General features: G+C 40.0%; 1 protein-coding gene across 1 annotated transcript in view; it reads right to left on the reverse strand.

Annotated features, from left to right (window-relative positions):
* Positions 1 to 21,882, reverse strand: part of SORCS3 (sortilin related VPS10 domain containing receptor 3) — a 632,329-nt gene that overhangs the window by 67,775 nt on the left and 542,672 nt on the right. The window contains exon 14 of the mRNA XM_070363359.1: positions 17,335 to 17,442. Coding sequence (XP_070219460.1) covers positions 17,335 to 17,442 — 108 coding nt within the window. The remainder of the gene's footprint in view (positions 1 to 17,334; positions 17,443 to 21,882) is intronic.

Raw genomic sequence — 21,882 nt, forward strand, 5'->3', positions numbered from 1 at the left:
ACCATATTGATTTCTCTTTTCAAAAAGAAACAGATGAAGGTTTTAAAATTTATTTTCTTATCACTTAAAGATTTTGATCAATTTGTAATGTTTAAAGAGAATATAATCTCAATGATATCAGTTCTTTGGAATTAGTCTAGCCTTTCTATACGGCCCAGTATGTAGTCAATTAAATGATATATTGAATGTTTTCTCTAAAAATGTATTCTCTATTTGTTGCATGGAGGGTCATATACAGTTCTTTTAAATCAGGTTTCTTAATAGTGTCATTCATATCCAAAATCACATGAACTTTTGGACTGCTTGCTCTGTGTGAAATTTATTAAACTATTCCTCTATGATATTTTAAATCTGCCATTTCTCCTCAAGTCTTTGTAAGTTTTTATATTGTGTAAACATAGCACTCTACAGATTTTGAGATTTTTCTATCTTCTTCATGGATTATTCTTCTTCATTTTAATTTAAAGGCTAACTTTTTGCTCTCTATATCTTCTTCCTCTATTCCTTTCTTATAAAGAAAAAGATGATCTCTTTACTTTGAATTTGTGTAGCATGTTTTTCTGTGGTGAGTATCATCCTTAGCACTTCCAACAGGTATCATAATTCATAAAATACGTCCCTATATATAGTATTGCCTTCACTAGATTTTAAACTCTTACAAGTCTTCAACTTACACAAATTTTGCCTTGCGCAGTACCATGTGTTGTCTGGGAAATGGTCCAACATAAAATATGCTGACTTCATATGGGCCAGTATGTGAGCCCCAGTCCTGGACCAATGGGAAGCTCTGCATACATATTAATTAGACTTCAGATTTCTCATGTGCAAAATGAAGATAACAGCATGACCTAGAAGAATTCTGAGGTTTAAATGTGTTGTATATTTGTAATATTTAGTAGAAATTAAGAAATGAATACTTTAAACTACCCATCATATTTTATATAATAGGACTTAAATATGATAATTCATTTCATATCTTTTGTTGGATGTCTGAGGATTTGTGGGCAGATAGTACATCTTATGCTTTTATATTCCCACTATCTCTACTTTAAGACCTTGCAAACAGTAGGTATTCTAGCAGAAGTCAATCAAATAACACCAATAATAATAAAAACACCAATATTAGTGATCATTTATTGAAACTTATAATGTGCTAACCACTTTGTGTGAATTATCTCATTTATTATTCCCATGTAACAGATAGGGAAGCTAAGCCTCAAAGAAGCTAAATAGCTCATATAAAAAGGTTATGCAGTGAATAGGTGTTGGAGTCAGGAGTCCAATTGACGTGATTGCTGCTGATGTTATAATATGATTCTCAGCACTGTGCTTTCAACAAGACTTCATATCCCTTGTCAAGCATTTTGTGACTCATTAGCAATCATCTGACTGCACTGTTTGGCACAGACGTATGGGTATGGGGGTCTATTAGGTTGCTTAAATAAAAGACAGAAACACCATGAAATATATAAAACTGAAAGCACAGTTGCTGTAAATAGAAAAGAGAAATAGGCAGAAAAGGTGTTATCTAGAGAACTCCAGTTATGGCCCAATTTGTCTCAAGGTCTAAAGCATTTCTACATGGAGAATTATCTACCTGTACATGTACTATGACAATCTTCATTGGCTTGGCCTCTAGTTGGAAGTCCCTAGGGTAGGAAAATGAACAAACCAAGCTATAAAGTCTTACTGCTCAAGACTAAAGGTCCTTAGGGATAAACCTTTGGCTGAAACCCTTCACCTGCTAACTGGGGAAACCAAAGCCTAGGTAGTGGTCTGCTCACGAACATAAAGGAGTAGAGTCCAAGTCACCTGAGCCCCAAGTCTTTCTCCTGGCTGACTGTTTTTCATGGAAACCTCTGCATCTTGCAGGATGAATCATGCAACATCATATATGACAATAGTACCATGAGTAATTGCTGGAGGAACACAGGGTAGGAAGGTGATCACATCCAGAGCTATGGTTGACTAGGGAAGGCTTTAGCCAAGACCCACTTTCCACACTTCGTTGGCTTTTCCTTAAGGCTCTTGTATCTAGAGAGTTCTGGGTTTTCCAAACTCTAGCCTGCAACTCTGGAACTATAAACTGAGCTACTAGGTTCTTCTAAGAGAGCATTATCTTTGATGTGCTAAGATGTAGCATTCCTCTGCATAGTCTAACGGATCAAATGAGTCATCAGAATGACATAGACAACGATGTATCCTGGTCTCTGGGAAATGAGCCCCCCTCCAGAGACAGTTTAGCTGCTCTCATCAAGTTCCTACGGTGGGTGAAGGTCAGAGATACTAGGGAGGGTGATGGAATCTAAATTGGACTTCATGGGTGGTCGGCAGGCTAGAAATAAGGCATAAACCTTCAGTTCACAAATGAGGGAGAATCTTTGTAGGTACTAGGGAAGAAGGATGCTCCATTGGTCCAGGCGTTGCCTTCACACTGACATGTAGACAAATATGCCCCAAGTCAAAGGTGGGCTTCCCTGGTGGCTCAGCTGGTAAAGAATCCATCTGCAATGCGGGAGACTGGGTTCAATCCCTGGGTTGGGAAGATCCCCTGGAGAATGGAATGGCTACCCACTCCAGTATTCTGGCCTGGAGAAATCCATGGACTGTGTCTATGGAGTCACAAAGAGTCAGACACGACCGAACGACTTTGATTTCACTTCAAGTCAAAGGCTCTGCAATGACAGTCTGGCTACTTGCAATTTCCCCTATTGACACACTGGATTTATTTCTCATTCTTCTAAGTAAACAATTAAACCAGCTGTGGATTCCCGTGAGTCACACACCATCTTCTATGCCACCTCCGTCCAGGATTCAGAATTAGCCATTGCTAGGAAACCGCAAATCCCAACTCAAACCTTTTACCCTGCCTTGACGCCTTTCACTGGCTGGATGTCATTAATTTGAGAGCAAATTATTAGAAACCTGGAAAACAGTTCTGAAATACCTGTAGATTTATGATGAAGTCATTTCACAAAAGGTCACAGGCAACCCTGCTATAATTAAATCTTTCATTAATTTTTAAAATACACAATAACTTACAAATGAAGCATAAATTAACCAGATGACCTTGAAAAAATTATTTAGAGCACTGTTTCATCCAAAGCCACTATCAAGTAATTTCCTGAATTTTTATTTTACAAATAGGATTTAAGTTTTTTCCTTCTTGTCTTTGATTAGGTTCTAGTAGCTTTCTTATTATTGGAGAAGGAAATGGCAACCCACTCCAGTGTTCTTGCCTGGAGAATCCCAGGGACTGGGGAGCCTGGTGGGCTGCCGTCTATGGGGTCACACAGAGTCGGACACGACTGAAGTGACTTAGCAGCAGCAGCAGCAGCTTTCTTATTTGAAATGACTTAGTATTAGTTTACTCAGAGCATTAGTTAGCACTGAGGAGTGATGGTGGGTAGTTAAGACTCTTCCTTTCTGTAGGTCATGACCTCAAAGGCAGAGTAAGTGTGACACAAACAATCACCTACACATGCCTAAATGCAGCCTCTATTCTTTCATTATCTGGAAGCTACTTTTTATTTCATGAGTACATTTTGATAAATGATTTCCATTTTCTCATTATAAAAAGAATGCATTCTCATTATAAAAATTGAAAACTATAACAATCTATAGATGGGAACATAAAAACCTCACTAGACGTAACCACTTTTAATATTCTGTGATATTCCCTTCCATTCACTGACAGTGTTCTTCTTTCTCAGACTAAGAGATAAGCAATAATCACAGTTCTCATCTAGAGTTAAAGACTTTGGAAATTAGAAGTAATCCTGCAATCTCTCTCTCCCTACCTGCCTCTCTCTCTTTCTGTAACACACAGACACATACGTACCACCACCACCGCTACCACCACTATCATCACCACCACCATTAAAAATTTGATTATGGAGAATATTCCGTAAATACTAGTGCCGAAATAAGCCTCATACAAATTTGCTTTCTTTTATAGGGTGTAGAAGAGCCTATAGAACATAGCACCTTTCCATCAGCAGAGACCCTGACTGTACTGTTTATGCCTTAGCTCAGCTCCTAGAGCAGTGTCTACCTTGTAGTGGGTACTCAGTACATACCACTGAATAAAGAAATAATCAATGTTCTTGTATAGCAACTTGATACAGGTGGATTCCTGTGCCCTTCTTCAGGGGTTCCTACAGAGCTCAGTTCTCTGTGAAAGACCTAAGCTCCCTCACCTCCTTTGCCTCCTGCCTACATAAGCCCTCTTCTCTGCATCCATGGAGGAAGCTGCCAAGGACCAATTTCAAATCAAAGCAGAAAGAGCAGTGCCCTAGAAAGGTGAGGCTTGGAGGCCAGCAGTTGTTGGTCTCCAGAAATTCAGGCCACATCCTTGACTTTCTGAGTGCTTCCATGCCACCTGATACTCTTCCCATTAGGGAGCAGAGGGATTAGTGGTAAAGGAGGTCAGCAGCTACAGAGGAACTGCACTGAGTAAAAGTGAGACACAAACTAGACCTTAACAGAAATAGACAGAAGATCAGCAGCAAGGACGGAGAAGGCAAAGGCACCCACTCCAGTACTCTTGCCTGGAAAATCCCATGGACAGAGGAGCCTGGTGGGCTGCCATCTATGGGGTCGCACAGAGTCGGACATGACTGAGCGACTTCACTTTCACTTTTCACTTTCATGCATTGGAGAAGGAAATGGCAACCCACTCCAGTGTTCTTGCCTGGAGAATCCCAGGGACGGGGGAGCCTGGTGGGCTGCTGTCTGTGGGGTTGCACAGAGTTGGACACGACTGAAGCGACTTAGCAGCAGTAGCAGCAGCAAGGAATCCTGCATGCAAAGCCTGTGTTAGTTACACAATATGATGATGAGTGAGATGGTGAAAACAGGCAGGGATTAAAAGGTTTGAAAATAAGTACCGGGAGTGAAGAAGGGAAGATTGAGAAAGAGACTAAAAGGCTTTGGATTTGAAGAGGCAAAGGAAAGAAAGTTGATTTTTAAATGCATTGAAAGAAATCATTCAATGTCCAAACAACTTTGACTCTTTCTCAAAATTTAATAAGCTCCTTCAATGGGCTTGAATGTTTAAAGTCCACAATGTTGGAAGTGTGTTCCATGAACCTGTGAAAGGTAAGTCAGGAGTTGGTGACGAAGGAGAACCTAAGAGATGGAACCAAAAGGGAGAAGATGGATGTTCGAGATGAAATTTGAGAGACAAGGAAATATCTGGGAATCAAATAAGCCATAGAGAACACGGTAAAGAGGGACTGGTTTTCCTTCGTCATTTCTCAGTCTCCTACTTTGTGTCAAATCCTGAACCAAGAAGTAAAAAGAATCAGAAAAAAATTCAGCTCCTATCCTTAAATAGTGTGCAGTTCAGTTCAATAAGAGTATTACTCACTCTTTACATATCTGCTGAGCCCAATTATGGACAGGCATCCACATTCAGGGCTGTGGAGGATGACAAATAAGACAGCTGCCAACCTCATGAATCTTTCAGACTAAAAAAGACCTCAGACTATAACTGCAGAGATGACCAATATGTAAAACAGTTAGAACACGGTGAAAAATAAAAGTGACAACACCAATTCAGCATGAGCCAGCAATTCCATTTTTAGGTATGCAGCTCAGAGAACTTGTGTGTGTGCATTTGGAGACACATATAAAGGCAGGACAATATTGTCTGCAATAGTGCAAACCAGGAAAAAAACGAAATGTCCATCAGTAGGAGAATGGAGAAATAAACTATGTATATTCATATCATAATAGAAGGCCACAGCATTTATGTGTCTGTATCAGACGGATTTGTCCCAAGACAGATAATACTCAGTGATAGACACATAGAGGAATAATAGCATTTAGATAATTAGACATTTTTAAAAACAAAAGAATACTACATATATTTCTATGGATAATTAAATATGTACTAAAAGTATCAATACCCTTACTAGAAGGATATACACCAAATTCACAGCAGTGGTTGATTAGTGTAGGAAGCAATGGGAAGGGGTTTGGAAATGGGCAACTCCAAGGAGACCAACTCTACCTAAGATCAGTTCGGTTCAGTCGCTCAGCCATGTCCAACTCTTTGCGACCCCATGGACTGCAGCACGCCCGGCTTCCCTGTCCATCACCAACTCCCGGAGTTTACCCAAACTCATGTCCATCATGTCAGTGATGCCATTCAACCATCTCATCCTCTGTCGTCCCCTTCTCCTCACACCTTCAAACTTTCCCAGCATCAGTGTCTTTTCCAATGAGTAGGTTCTTCACATTAGGTGACCAAAGTATTGGTTTCAGCTTCAGCATCAGTCCTTCCAATGAATATTAAGGACTAATTTCCTTTAGGATGGACTGTTGGATCTCCTTGCAGTCCAAGGGACTCTCAAGAGTCTTCTCCAATACCACAGTTCAAAAGCATCAATTCTTTGGCACTCAGCTTTCTTTATAGTCCAACTCTCACATCCATACATGACCATAGGAAAAACCATAGCTTTGACTAGATGGACCTTTGTTGTTAAAGTAATGTCTCTGCTTTGAAATATGCTATCTAGGTTGGTCATAGCTTTTCTTCCAAGGAGCAAGTGTCTATTAATTTCATGGCTGCAGTTACCATCTGCAGTGATTTTGAAGCCCCCCAAAATAAAATCTCTCACTGTTTCCACTGTTTCCCCAGCTATTTGCCCTAAGTGATGGGACCAGATGCCATGATCTTAGTTTTCTGGATGTTGAGTTTTAAGCCAACTTTTTCACTCTCTTCTTTCACTTTCATCAAGAAGCATTTTAGTTCTTCTTCACTTTTTGCCATAAGGATGGTGTCATCTGCTCATCTGAGGTCATTGATATTTCTCCCAGCAATCTTGATTCCAGCTTGTGCTTCATTCAGCCCAGCATTTTGCATGATACACTCTGCATATAGGTTAAATAAGCAGGGTGACAATATACAGCCTTGATGTACTCCTTTCCCAGTTTGGAACCAGCCTTATGTTCCACGTCCAATTCTAACTGTTGCTTTTCGACCTGCATACAGATTTCTCAGGAGGCAGGTCAGGTGGTCTGGTATTCCCATCTCTAAGAATTTTCCATAGTTTGTTGTGATCTACAGTCAAAGACTTTGATGTAGTCAATAAGGCAAAAGTAGATGTTTTTCTGGAACTCTCTTGATTTTTGATGATCCAGCAGATGTTGGTAGTTTGATCTCTTGTTCCTCTGCCTTTTCTAAATCCAGCTTGAATATATGGAATTTCACAGTTCACATACTGTTGAAGCCTGGCTTGGAGAATTTTGAGCATTACTTGGCTAGTGTACCTAGAATACCCTGCATATTTATTTTAGAAATATAAAGCTAAAATGGTAACATGTTAGTATTTATTAAATTCCAAGGGGTTGGCACACAAGTATTCGTAATACTATTCTTTGTGCTTTACTATATTTTAAAAACTTTCTAAAAAGAACTATTAGGAAAAAAATAAAGGTATAAAATTAAGCATGTGGGGTCGATATTGGGAATCACAAACCCAAAATCATACAGGAGCCAGGGGGTCAACTTAAATGAACAATGAGTAAGCTGATACAGCTGGAGAAGATGTACACATCAGATGAGAGGCGGGCAAGAATCAGCTCAACCAGTGGAAAGTAGGCAGCTTCCACATAGCTCCAGCAGCCTGTAGGATGATGGGCATTTGGGCTCAATGCCACAAGATGCTTCTGATTGAAAATTTTAGTTCCATTAAGAAAAATGTAGACCAAACAATTTATCTGTGGTCCAAATGCAGAAGCTTAACATAGGAATTTAATGAAAGAAAATAAGAGCTGGAAGAACTGTGGAGGGCTTCCTGAAAGAGGTGAGATTTGTCTGTATGGCTAACATAAGAAATGAAGAAACTTCCTCAATAAGGAAATGAGGAAATCATTTCCAATGATTTGTCAATTCAATATAGTTAGCCCAACATATCTGCCGGTTCCACATCCACGATTTCAACCAACCATAGAACATTAAAAAAAAAAAATCCCAGAAAGTTCCAAAAAGCAAAACCTGACTTTGCCATACACTGGGAACTATTTATATATATTTTATATTGAATTAAATATTATATAAGTAATCCAGAGATGATTTAAAGTATGTAGAAAGATATTATACAAATACTATGTCATTATATATAAGGGATTTGAGCATCTGTGAATTTTTGGTACCCACTATGGTAAGCAGTGTCCTGGAACCAATCACAGTGGATACCAAGAGATCACTTCCTTCATAAGCAACTAAAATAGTTTATGGATAGGGGAAGCTTGTGTAAATCATTTCAAAAATTCAATATTTGTAATAATAGCCACAAAAGATTAAACTGCATGTACCCTCTTGTTCAGAGTCAACAAACTATAGCCAATGGGACAAATCTGGCCCAATGCCTCTTCTGGATGGCCTATAAGCAAACAACAATTTTTTATTTTAAATGGTTGGAAGGGAAGGCAAATGAAGAATCACATTTTATACCACGTGAAAATTGTATGAAATTCAAAGTTGAGCATCTATAATTGAATTTTCATTGGAAGACACTGCATGCTGTCTTCCATATCGCATATCCATTCACTGCATATTGTCTGTGGTGGCTTTCACACTGGACCAGGAGAACCAAGCAGATGCAGGAAAGTCCCTGCAAACTCTAAAATCTTTACACGGAGAGTCTGCCCACCTCTCTCCTAGTTGGCTAAAGTTCTTCCTGCAGGTGGCCCGTATCTTGATCATTAGACTATGGAGACTGAAAGCATCTCAAATGTCACTCAGTGTTAGTTATTTCACTTAATTCTCACATTCACACATGGAACCCAAAGCTAAGAAAGGTAAGTAAGACATTTAAGATCAGAGGGATGGTAAGTGGCGGTCTGAGACCTGTCCCTGGAGTATGACTCTACAAAATCTACGCTCTCAGTCACCACTCATCCCACGCAGCAATCTACTGGTCCACATAAGCCTTTTCTTTCCAGACTACTGCCAGCTTCCAGTATCTCCCAAAGGGCTTTGGAATCATCCAAAGCCCTTTGGAGTATCATCCAAAGCCCCTATGTCAGCGTGAATTCTGCTTTTGTACTCCTTGGCTCTTACTCAGCAGGCCTCTGAATGGATGGCAAGTCTGGTGACAACCTGAAGGATCTGAATCCAGCAACCAGCCTGAGAGGCGATGATTTAAGAGTTCCACTGGATTTGCTGATTACTCGAATGACTTACTTCAGGCAAAGTAAAATCAGATTCTTCCAGCAAACAACAGAGAATTGAAAAACAGATCAATGGAAGCAGTGCTGGTTAATTTCCAATGACTTTATCGGATGCAGTCACTAGAGGCTAAACAATACATTTAAGCTCAGGGCTGGGTCTCTGTGTTCACCAGGGCTGTATTTGAGAACATGTTTCTTGCTAAGCATGCAGTCACAGTTTCTTAAGTAGAAAGAAGGTCTTTGCCTTTTTTTTTTCTTTAAAACCTCTGCAGCTTTGGGGTTTGCATAATTTTCTACAAAAATGTTTTCTCTTCCCCTTCACTTCAGCTATTAGTTCTGCTGGTGGAACAATGGATCAGAGATTTATGCCAATTAGAAATGGATTTATACAGGGACTCAGCGAGACAATTGGCCCTAGACAATTTGCTGAGAGCATCTCTGGCCCTTCCCATTTCTTGCTTTCCCCTCTTCAGGCCAAACAAGTTCCTATTGCTCCGTGTTTGCTCATACTCTCCCCGCACCTGGATATCTTTGCTCCTCCCTCTCCGCAGAGATACAAAGCCGTATCTATTCTATTTTAATCACTTCTTTGATATTTAATGGCAACTGCAAGTTGTCCCAACCCTTTACCATTTACTTGTTTTCTAGTTTTCATGTGTTTGTCATATTTTTTCAGATAGGTTGTGTTTGAATAGGTCTGTTGTGACTTCGTATCTGGCAGCACAGTGGCTAAAATTCTTGGTGAATAACATCCCTGCCCTTCTTGTCCCAAACACCGTGATCCTTTAGTGAACAATCCTTGGAGAACTCTAGTACCTTTCTTCAAATTTCAGTTCTGAGCCTAAAGTTTGAAACTCACCTTCCTTGCTCTGCTTTCCTCTTACTGAATGTATGAGCTGAGCACTTAATTTCTCTGAGCTTCAGTGTTTTCCCTTGCCCAAGGACAATAATCCAATCTACCTGGTGGGATTACTGTGAGACGTCAGTGAAATCAAGTTTGAGGGAGAGTTCAGCATGACAACTAACACAAAAGGAAGGAGCAGAGCAGATGCCAGCTGGCTGACACTTGCTCCTCCAAGGGAGTATCTGCTTTCTTCCAAGGAAGCTGAACCCCTCCCTTTGGGGATTTCTTTTCCTGTGACAGGCTACCAGGTTCTCCTTGGCCCCTGTAAAGGATCAACTAAATCACAGCCAATTGGTTAAAATATTTCATATCAAGAAAGAATTTCAAATGTTGCTTTGAGACTGCAGAATCTGATGCCACATCTGAGCCAAGCAAAAAAGAGCTCTCCTTAAAGCACTAATTTTGGGGCCAATAGGAGAAGGCAATGGCAACCCACTCCGGTACTCTTGCCTGGAAACTCCCATGGACAGAGGAGCCTAGGCTGCAGTCTGTGGGGTCTCGAAGAGTCAGACACGACTGAGTGACTTCACTTTCACTTTTCACTTTCATGCATTGGAGAAGGAAATGGCAACCCACTCCAGTGTTCTTGCCTGGAGAATCCCAGGGATCGGGGAGCCTGGTGGGCTGCCGTCTATGGGGTCGCACAGAGTCGGACATGACTGAAGTGACTTAGCAGCAGCAGCAGCAGCAGGGAACCAAAGAAACGCAAGTGCTCTAACAGCCAGGGCCATCTCTTTGACTGGAAAGCCTCTGCCTGAGATGGCAATAGGCCCTCTGGCTTGTCAATCACCCAGCGCTGTTCTCAGCCTTAACTAATAGGAATGGTCACATTTCACTGTGAATTAGACTAGACTAGATGGTTCCTGTCAAGGTTACCTGGGGAATGTTGAAATAATAACCTTTGAAGAGACAGTGGGAAAAAGAGCAATAAAAGCAAGCAAATCCCATGCCTGCAAGCTGGGGACTGTCTCCTCCACACAAATTCCTCTATAAAACCACGGTGTTAGAGGGTTGCCTGTTCCTTAGCTTTGGCTTCTGGTAGAAGTGGAAGCTGAAAAGAGTCTGTGGATGGCGGAGGAAATAAGAAATTCCTGGGATGTTCCTTATTTGCTAACTGCCCTTCTGTGCCCACTGCCATTCTACCCCCTGCTTCATCATCACACATTTGCACAGAGACATGCACCGCTCAGATTCCTCCCCAACTCCAGGCTCCCATAATTTGCAACTCCTGGATTCTGATCACATAGAGCACTTCAGAATATCTGGGGTCTATAAAATTCATTTCTGCATTCAGTCAGTACATATATATGGTTAAATTCTCAGTGCTAGTACAAAACTGATGCAAATGGTAGTCAAAGAATAAGGTACACAGAGATCTTCCCTCATGGGAACTTAAAGTCTGTGTGTGTGTGTGCACTTGTGTGCATGTTTGCCTGTGTGTGTGTTTACATGTATACACATATCTCTGTATCTTAAGGGTAGATGAAGAGGGAGGGGAAGCTACTAAACAAACTGCCACTTTTGTTAATATGTATTGCCTAAAGTGTTGTGAAGCAAAAAATATATGAGGTAGGACTACATATAACATGGAGCCCCAACCTTTTCTGGTGGGCTAAAGGAAGATGTGCCAGAAAAGCTAATACATAAGCTGAGACCTGAAAGATACTTAATTAGAAGTTTGGTTATTCAAGTGGGGAAGACAGGCATATTCCAGATGGATACACAGATAAAGACCCCGGGGCAGGAAGGTACCAGTGAATCAGAGAAGGGAGTTTAGAGCATGGGGGCCAGAAATGAGTTCTAGATATGGACTCAGTGTAGGTATTTGTAGACCATTCGATGCGTTTAGACTTTATCTGAAAGGCAATGGAAAGCCTTCCACTTCGGAGAAGAGTTTTGAAGAAGGGTTTTGAGAAGAGGAGTGGTGTTTCCATGTTTTCAATTTCAAGAACACTCTGAATATAAGTCAAATTCCTAAATATAACCTAAGACCCTTCATTGGTTCTACTGCTTAATATCATGTAACCTCAGGCATATGCTCTCATCGTTCTTTCCTTTGTTTTGAAGTCACTCATTCTTTCAACCAATAATTACTGATTTCTACTATGCATCTACTCCCATTTTAGGTGCTGCAGTTACAGTACTCAGCAAAACTATTAAAAATGTGTGCTTTCTTTGAACTTACATTCTATTACCTATAAATTAGTTTTCTACTGGTGAACTGCTATTGAAAATTCCAGACTGACTCAGTTGTCACCTTTCATATATGTGAAGTTTTTACTTTCTTCTACTTATATCCTGGCTTTCTAACTAGGATTTCCTAAAGATTGTGTATCTCATTTCCCCCCACACCAATACATGGACTGAGAGCTCCTCAAAGGTAGAAAGAGTTATATTTACCTCTTTAATACCCCTTGCTGCTGCTGCTGCTAAGTCGCTTCAGTCGTGTCCAACTCTGTGCGACCCCATAGATGGCAGCCCACCAGGCTCCCCCATCCCTGGGATTCTCCAGGCAAGAATACTGGAGTGGGTTGCCATTTCCTTCTCCAATGCATGAAAGTGAAAAGTGAAAGTGAAGTCGCTCAGTTGTGTCTGACCCGTTAAAAGAGTCTAAAATATATTAGAATCTCATTAAATGTTTTTGAATTAATTAACTATGTAGTAGTCAGGGCTCTCTAGAGAAACAGAGGGAATAGGCAATAGCAATAGAAAATGACACAGAGGTAGGGATGGGAAAGAGAGAGAGAGACTTACTATATGGAACTGGCTCATACAGTTATGGAGGCTGACATGTCCCAAGACCTGCAGAGTGGTTTAGCAAGCTGGAGAGACAGGAGGGCCAGTGGTGGAATTCCAAGCTTGAATCTCAGGAAAAGTGGAAGTTTCAGTTGTAATCAAAGGCAAGAAAAAGCCATGTCCCATTTCAAATGCAGCCAGGCAAGAAGTCTTCATTCTCTCTTGCCCAGGGAAGAGTTAGCCTTTTAGTTCCTTTTAGTTCTATCTAGATTTTCAACTGATTGGATAAGTTCCACCACATTAGGGAGAATGATCTGTTTTACTGGGTCTACTGATTTACATGCTAATCTTACCCAAAAACACCTTCACAGAAGCATCCAAAATAATGTCTGACCAAGTATCTAGGTACCTCATGACCTAGTCAAGTTGACACATAACATTAACCATCACAAACTTATAAATATTTAAATGAATGTAACAGGATAAAGCAATAAAACCTCAGTGTGAATGAGTATGCTTTTACTTCTGCCTGACTCTAGTTGAGTATCAGAGTCAGGGTTAAACAGAAAGAGGAAAGATACAGAATTCAAATAACCAACATCATTATTTGAATTACATCATTAGTAAGCTTCTGTTTAAATGGCAAGGTTAAGTAATCTTATCCCCAAATGAATTTCCTGTCCTTGAAATTCATAAGGGATATATAAAATTTTTTGAACTCCTGCTTCAGTCTCTGCATGGCCATTTCTTGAAGAAAAGCAGTGGTCATCCTAGTGGGTCACTTGGTTTTAAAGTCCTTTTTAAACCTAAAATCGAGACAGAAATTGCCTCTTGGCAATCATTCCAGAGACTACCCTTCTGCTATCTAAAGGGCCCTGGGTCATTTTCATACTACAGAAACTTTGATTTAATGAAAACTTAAAAATAGGAAGCTTGAATTGTTTATAGTCAGTTGGGTGTTTGCTTCCAAAACTCATCTTTATTCCATTAAAGACAAACACCTGCCTGTCTCAAATCCCATATAAGAAACTTATGCACTATTCTAGTTCCTTTTCTGCTTACTAACCATTTAAAAGATCTTGATAAACAAGGTAGAAGGGGGACAAACTCTACCACACTCCTTGGAGTCTTATTGGGGAGGAAAGGAAAACAGAAGGGCTATATTGTCTTTTCAGTAAATGGTTTAGCCCTGAGATCAACCTCCTTCACATCCATGTGACCAACTAAACCCCATCTGAAGTTAAGAAAAAAAAAAGTATTACCGTTTACGATTAGATAAATACAGAATTTAACTATGGCCTTAAACTTGCTGGGAAGTGCCAGGTCATGTACAGATTGGTGTATAAGCACTATTATTCAAAGTAACACCCAAGAGAAGCATGAGATGAGTTCAGAGTGGCCACATAGGGGAGCATGCAGGATATATCACATAAAGAGATGAGAACACAGAATAAAAGGAGGACTGGTGTACCTCTTTGCTACATAAACAGGGAAAAGCTAACCTTAGGACCACTTGTATTGTCACTGCCCGATCTTCTAGAGCTGTTATCAATTTTCTAGGGCTTGTCATCAGATCTGAAAAGCCACATCTGGCTTGATAAATTCAAAGCAGATTGCACAATCTTCTGGAGTGTAAGTACCGTTGCCTTAGAGAACTTGGAACTCATAACTTAAAACTCTTTAGTGGTTGTATTACAGGAGGTTCTAGAAAGGAAGGCATTGTTTTCATAGCTAGTGACAAAGTATGGGAAATAATTTGCAAAAGTCAGCTTACAAAAAAAAAGAAGGTGGTATTCCTAGTATTCTGTGATATGCTTCCTGGAGTGCCTACAAAAATATTTTAATCTCTCGGCAGAGTATTCTGCATAACATGACAGAGTCATTTGCGCCATGTTTATTTAATGCACAAGTATGCGAAGTCCACAAGGACAGGGGTTTCTTCTTGATTTGCTCATCAATAAGAGTATCTGGCAAAAAGGTACCACTCGTTTTTTAGTAGTATAACCTTATAAAAGTTTTGCCACAATCCTAGATCCTTGGAATTTCTCTCTCATTTGCGTGTCTCTGTTGTCTAAATCTCTCCATATATACATGTGTATCTATGTGTACCTGTATATGTCTGCATGTCTATATACAAAAATACCTGCACGTACATATTCACTATACAAATATATCTACATATTTCTCAAATCATTTATATTTTAGACATAAAATTTGTATTATGATAGTGTCTTTGAATATTTAGTCCTTGTGTATTAACCAAATGATGAAGCTTTAGATGCTAAGCATTGCTGCTGCTGCTAAGTCGCTTCAGTCGTGTCTGACTCTGTGCGACCCCAGAGACGGCAGCCCACCAGGCTCCCCCATCCCTGGGATTCTCCAGGCAAGAACACTGGAGTGGGTTGCCATTTCCTTCTCCAATGCATGAAAGTGAAAAGTGAAAGGGAAGTCACTCAGTTGTGTCCGACTCCTAGCGACCCCATGGACTGCAGCCTACCAGGCTCCTCCATCCATGGGATTTTCCAGGCAGGAGTACTGGAGTGGGGTGCCATTGCCTCCTCCACAATGGCTAAGCATTAATAACATCTATATCTTAAATATTGTCTATGGCTTGAACAGCTAAACTTGCATACAATATTGTTAACTCTTAATTAATCAAGTGACTCACCAGCTTACCCACACAGTTCACTTGTTATCATAGAAACTTTAATCAGAAATTTAGATGGTAAGATATCTGTTTTAGAGGATATTTTAGGAGAATGAAAAGAAATTGCTGGAAAAACTCAAATTAAAGCTGTACTTCCTGAGTAACAAATTCTACAGGAAATCCTCAAACTGTACAACAGAATTGTCTAGAGAAGTCCTGTCATGGCAAAGGTTTGCACCTAAGGACGCCAGTTACAAACGAAATCCACCCACTGGAAAGATTTATAGTAGTTCCTCATAGGGTTTGACATCATGTCTTTCACTTTCCAACCATAGAGTCTATGTGCCAAACACAAACAACATGCTCAAAAATGAGTGTTAAAAGGCTTTAAAAGGCACGTTGCACAAACCCTTGAAGTTTGAGAGAAGTCTGTACAGGCAATTTGGAAAATTCAGAGAAAGTTAATTTAAAATCGCTCTTTGCTGCATTTGTTCCAAATAATTTTAAAGACATACTGTGGAGCCAAATTTTCTGTTATAAACACTTTTTAAATAATGAGGACATTGAGAATCCTATAAGACTCTTGCTGTAGACAAGAAACCCCTTTGTAGTGTTTCTGCTGAATTTCTTAGGACTGGACTTTTGTCCATTTGTTTTGTTTGCTTGTTTTCCCCAATTTGTGCACCATTTTCCATCATGGCTGGGTTCTTTCTGTATTTCTGAAAGCTCAGAGAAGTGGCTGGACAACTCTCTGGATATGAGGATGGAAGTGGAGGTGAGGAACATGGTAAAAGTGGTCCAGTCTGGGGCTAGATTATAACATTTGATCAAAACTGCATATCCACAGTTATAAATAAATTTTTAACGTCACTCTGGGGGAAAAGTAAAGCATAGGAATTAGCCACTTGCCTCCTCCTCAAAGCTCATCGGTCTCTTTGGGAAGACTGATTCTAGCTTAAAGAAATTAATGAACACAAAGGTTCAAAGAACAGCAGTCTCTCTTACAGTAAAAAGACAACCTTCCCCCAAACCAGTCCAGCAGCATTCTGTAAGCCTTTCTGTGACAACTCCACAGTACAGCAAATTCCCCTTAATCTTGCTCAGAAGACTCCCTTCATTCTGTCCAGTGAATAATTAAAGTGTGAAGTATTCCAGTCTCGGGACCGGGGAAAATGAGGTGAGGTGTGGTTTGGTATTACTGGTGAAGTATTAACATAACTATTCCCCCACACTCCTCTATTTACACAAGTGCACACACACACACACATGGGTCATCCATTTTTTGAGAATTAGATTTTGATATATTTTTAGAAAACATCAAGTTATCTTCTTTAATATTCAGAAAGTACTCAGGGGCTTTATCTAGCTTTCAGATATATATCCCCACCATCTATTCTCACTGTAAAGGACTACGGAAAACTTTTCACAGCAAATGAATCTGAAGTGGAACAACAGTAACTCTGTGTATGTGTCTCACAGACTCCAGGTGGTTCCCTTTAAACATCCCCTGTTTTCAGTAAGTTGGCTGTTTTATCCCCTGTCCCCATCCTTACTCCTTTACTGGGCTGTTTTGGAAAGAGAAAACACATCTGAAGCCTTAAGTTTTCTGTTTGCTTGGGTTTTGGATAAATTTGTTACAATACTGTAATTCTGTGAGAAACCTTAACTTTTCTGTTAGAAGCCCAGCTTCTGTAATCCCATCAGTAGCCATTTGAATTGGTGGCTGTGAGCATCTTACAGATGAGGAAACTTTGGCCCAGACACTGAAATGCTTCAGTGTAAGCCTCCCTGGGGAAAACCCACGGCCTCCGTGGAAGCAGAAACCAAGCCCCTGGATTCCTCTCAGCCACAAAGAAGTACTCACGTCATAATCTGGGTCTCCACGCCTGCCTCCACCAGGGCCCCATCCACAAAGAGAGGAACCGAAGTGAAACCATACTTGTCCCAGGAGTGGCCCTCATCAAAACTCACCCTGGGTTGGAAACAAGAACATGGAAGAGACAGCTGAAGAGAAAACCACACTCTTTCACAACTGTTTTTCAGGTTATTAAATTCTCCTCTTATCTCATTTTATGGCAGTCTGGATTATCAATAGGCATTAATCTTCAACATCTCTCTATATTATTATGAGATTTGATAAAAACGGCATTTCCTGGCTCAAGCAGAGATGGCCCCAAGAAATGCAAAAAAAAAAAAAAAATATTTCAACATCTTAGAACTGGGGAAGAAAAAAAAACAAGCCAGGCAGGAGGGCTTAGTGGATGAGGTGTCACATCTCAAGTACTCAGAATGAAACCTGAGGTTCAGTTACAGCACAATCAAATTCAGTCTCTGGACTTTTGGACACAGATAAATTGAGTAGTGTGGGGTGTACCCTATGGGAAGGGAGGTGTGTGTCTTTCAGATCAAAAATAGCAATTTCCTATTTGTTCAGAATGGATGAAGTATCATTTTCCCTCCCTGATGCCACTTTAAGGGGCTTTTAGGAACAAGTACTGAGTGCCTGAGACGTTCTGGGCAACACTGTTCCGTCTTTAGACCAGCGAGAAGAGGAAGGCCTGGCCCTTTGTGGACACAGCATCTGAAACTCTTTAAAAGGATGCTGCTTAGTGAACAAGAGTTGAGTAATCTTGAGCGGTCAATTCCTTAATAATATCCCTTTCTTGATATTATGGAGTTCCCAACTGTTGCTTGATTTAACCAGAGGACAGAGTTCAAAGACCATCTTCTCTGAGAAAATTTTCTCAACGCTCCTCCTTCCCAAAAGCAGCTTTACTTGCTTCATTTTCTGCGATCCTTTTTCCTGGTTAGTTCTTAATTCTTCTCTGACTCCACAATACACAGTTCTCCGAGTTCAAATGTAGAAACTCTATTTTCCTACAACATTTATGCCTTTCCCTATCATAGTGCTGAGTGATGAATTCTTAACTTACCTGAAATCCCTCTGTTCAACATTATAATCGTGTGAATTCAGGGGTCACATAGGTTATGTTCATTGTCTGACCACCCCCGCCCCGCCACCCACTTGATATCACACCTTTATTATAATGCTTCTTACCTGATATTACATACAGTTTTAAAACATATGTCTGACTCTCTCAATGAACTATAATCTTTTTGAGGTCAAAGACCATACTATTCATTTTTGCATTCCTAGCAATTAGCAGAAACATTGGCACATGGTACTATATAAATGTTAAATGAATATATAAATTTTTAAAAAAAGGAATGATTAAGAAAACTCTTCTAATCTATCCAGGCACTTTTCAAGCATGATTTATGCTAATATCCATGAACTAGATACAAATCTCTGTCCCCATTACTAGTCAACCTACTCAGTCCAGTCTCTGCAAATATGTCTCTATCTTATCCTCTCTCCCCAAATAAACTGATCTTAAAAATAAGAAAGTCAATCTCTTTACTCAGCTAGAAAAACTAGTCTGTCATGAAACAAGTTTTATATTTCTGGTATACCTAGACCTGCTTTTATAAACAAAATCAGACAGTGGACATAAAAATGTTTCAGTTCAGTTGCTAAGTTGTGTCCAACTATTTGCGGCCCCATAGACTGCAGCATGCCAGGCTTCCCTGTCTATCACCAATTCCTGCAGCTTGCGCAAACTCATGTCCATCGAATTGGTGATGTCATCCAGCCATGTCATCCTCTATCATTCCTAAATTATCAGCATCAGTCTTGACTTTTATTTTCTCTTAAACAACTTTACTGAGATATCTTTGACATTAAAAAAATTGTACATATTTAAAGTGTAAAATGATACTTTGATAGATAGAGATATAGTGAAAGGTTGGTCATAATGAAGCTGATCTCTCAGAGGGTGGGAGTGGAGAATGGGCGGAAGTGGAGAATGGGCAGGAGGGAGAAATGGTCAAAGGTACAAAGTTTCAGTTATGCAAGATGAATGAGTTCTTGGAGATCTAATGTACAGCATGATGATGACAGTTAATCTTATTTCGACTTTTACGGACTTGGCTTATTTTTTTAATAGGCTGAGGCTAAATAATCATTGATGTGGAACCAGAGGAAGTTGGGCAAATCTGAACTGCTTCTCATGGAAATGAGTTTCTCATTTTAAAAGTGAAAGTGAGAGTATAATTAGGAATGGGTTTACCTTTCCTGCCACCTATCCTCTTGGTTTGATTCCTAATGAATCACAGGTGCTTCAAAATATGTCATGGCTGCTAATGAGTTAACTCTGTCTGATAAGTACAGGAGGTTAAAAAAAAATGTATTTCTTTAGCTCCTGGTTTATTTTGACAACTTTGGATTGATTATTGTCTTGATAGGAAGAAGTCAAAGTGGTTATTAAAGGCCTCTGTCCTGGTCTCATTCTCAGTTTCCTTAATGGTGAAGGTCAGCAGAAAAAAACTGCAGTGAGTGCCACCAGCATCCCAGGGAAGGAGGAGCCTTCACATCACTGCCATTAATAGGGCAGAGGACAGCCGTCTTTACTTTATACATGAAGATAAGATACCACAAAGTAGAAACAGAGGGACCATTCACAGCCTTCTGAGCTCTGAGTTCTGAGATGGAAGTTCCAAAGAAAAACTGAGCCCAAGGTGGAGAAATTGGTTGCTGGAAAATAAAAGCATGCTGAATGAACTGAATCTACATGAAGGAGCAAAAGCATGGATTAAATGGAAGGATAGGATCAGCCAAAAAAACTAGGAAATGCCAACATCCAAGTGGGAAGACTAACACAGACAATAACCAAAGTCTACAGATGATATAAAATGAGCACAAACAAGGAGACAATCTCCAGAGCCAGGCTGAGGGATGAATGCTGGGACTATAATTTATGGTCTGCGTTATCACTAGGAAGCCCAAGTTTGTGCCATTCAAGTGACTTTCTGAGGTCAGTAATTTCCAGCACCCAAATTTCTCAAACTGAGATAATTATTAAAACCAAAACTCCTAAAGAAAATCCACAAAAAACAACATTATAAAAGTTAATCTCTTGAGTATCAGAAATTTGGGTCTGCCATTTGTGAGAGCTACTCTTTCAGATAACTAGGAGCTTTTAATGTTCTGAAGTAACAGTACTGAATGGTAACCCCACGGGACCCACCTTCTCCTTCCCAATTCATAGCTCATTAATGGGCAAGACAAAGGAACTGGGAATTCCTTTAGGCCTACAGGTGACGCAGAAATGATAAGATCACCAGTACCAGGGAGATAGGAGTAAAGTTAACCATTGACCTCTAAATAGTGACAAGGCAGGACCATAAAACATAGAATTCACCTATAAATATTTAATTATGTGCCTGGTCTGGCAGTAGCCTATGTGTAGGGATACAGCAGTGAACAAGAAACGCCCTAGTTTCACTGGGATCATATTCTAGTTTGAGGAGACAAACAACATGTAGATAAATGGGCTAAAAATATACGTTAAAAATAAGTGTCATGAAGGCAGTAAAAATAGAGTGATATGATAGAGAGTAAAGCTACTTTGCATTGAAAATTTAAGAAAGTCCTCTCTGAGGAGGTGACATTTAAACTGAGATCTGAATGATAATAAGGAATTTACTATGCAAAGATCAAGGTGAGAGCCATTCTGGAGGGCAGATCCGGTGTGAAATGAAGAATAGAAGGCCAGTAGGTGGCTGGGGATTAGTGGAAGAGGGCTTGACAGGAGGAAATGGAGTCAAGAAAATAAGGCTAGGGCAAATGACAAACGACCTTGCTTTCAAATTGAAAGGAGAGAGAGAGGATCTGATTTAACCACTACAAGATAACTTTTATTTCTTTGTGGTGAGTGGACTGTCAGGGCCCAAACAAGATGTAGGGAAATGAATCAGCGTGTGTTGGTGGGGTGGGGGTGGCGGGGGAGGTGTTGGGGGTAAGGGGAGGTCGGGTAATTGTAAGAGACCAAGTAAGAGAAGGGGCTTGGACAGAGGTTATAATAGTGGATATAGAAAGAGATGGAGAGATTGAGGCTATTCTTACACGTAAAGTCAATAAGACTTTTAGGATATTTTTACAGATAAAATCAATAGGCTTTTACTTGAACAAAAAGAAATCACAGACAACATGAATTTGGGGAGTTAAGCAACTGAGGTAGGGAAATGGGAAGAATAGGAGAAGCAAAGCTTTCTGTTGTTTTGTTTGGAGCCTAGCTCAGTCCACCTAGGCTGAGATGTGCTTTGGATTTCCATGCTGTAACAGTGTCAAGAAGTCCTTTGGATGGATGCATCCAGATTTATGGAGAGAGATCAAAGCCAGGGATGTAGAATTGGCTGTCACTTATAAGATAGGACCAACTTAAAGCAGAATACTTTATTTAAAAAAAAAAAAGCAAAGATTGCCATAGCCAGAGAAAGGAAAAACAATAACTCTCAGGAGAAGCGCAAGCTGGAAAAAAAAAAAAAACTTAGGTGATTGTCAGTCACAAGA

Source organism: Bos mutus, chromosome 26, assembly GCF_027580195.1.
Source record: "Bos mutus isolate GX-2022 chromosome 26, NWIPB_WYAK_1.1, whole genome shotgun sequence".
Lineage (NCBI taxonomy): Eukaryota > Metazoa > Chordata > Mammalia > Artiodactyla > Bovidae > Bos > Bos mutus.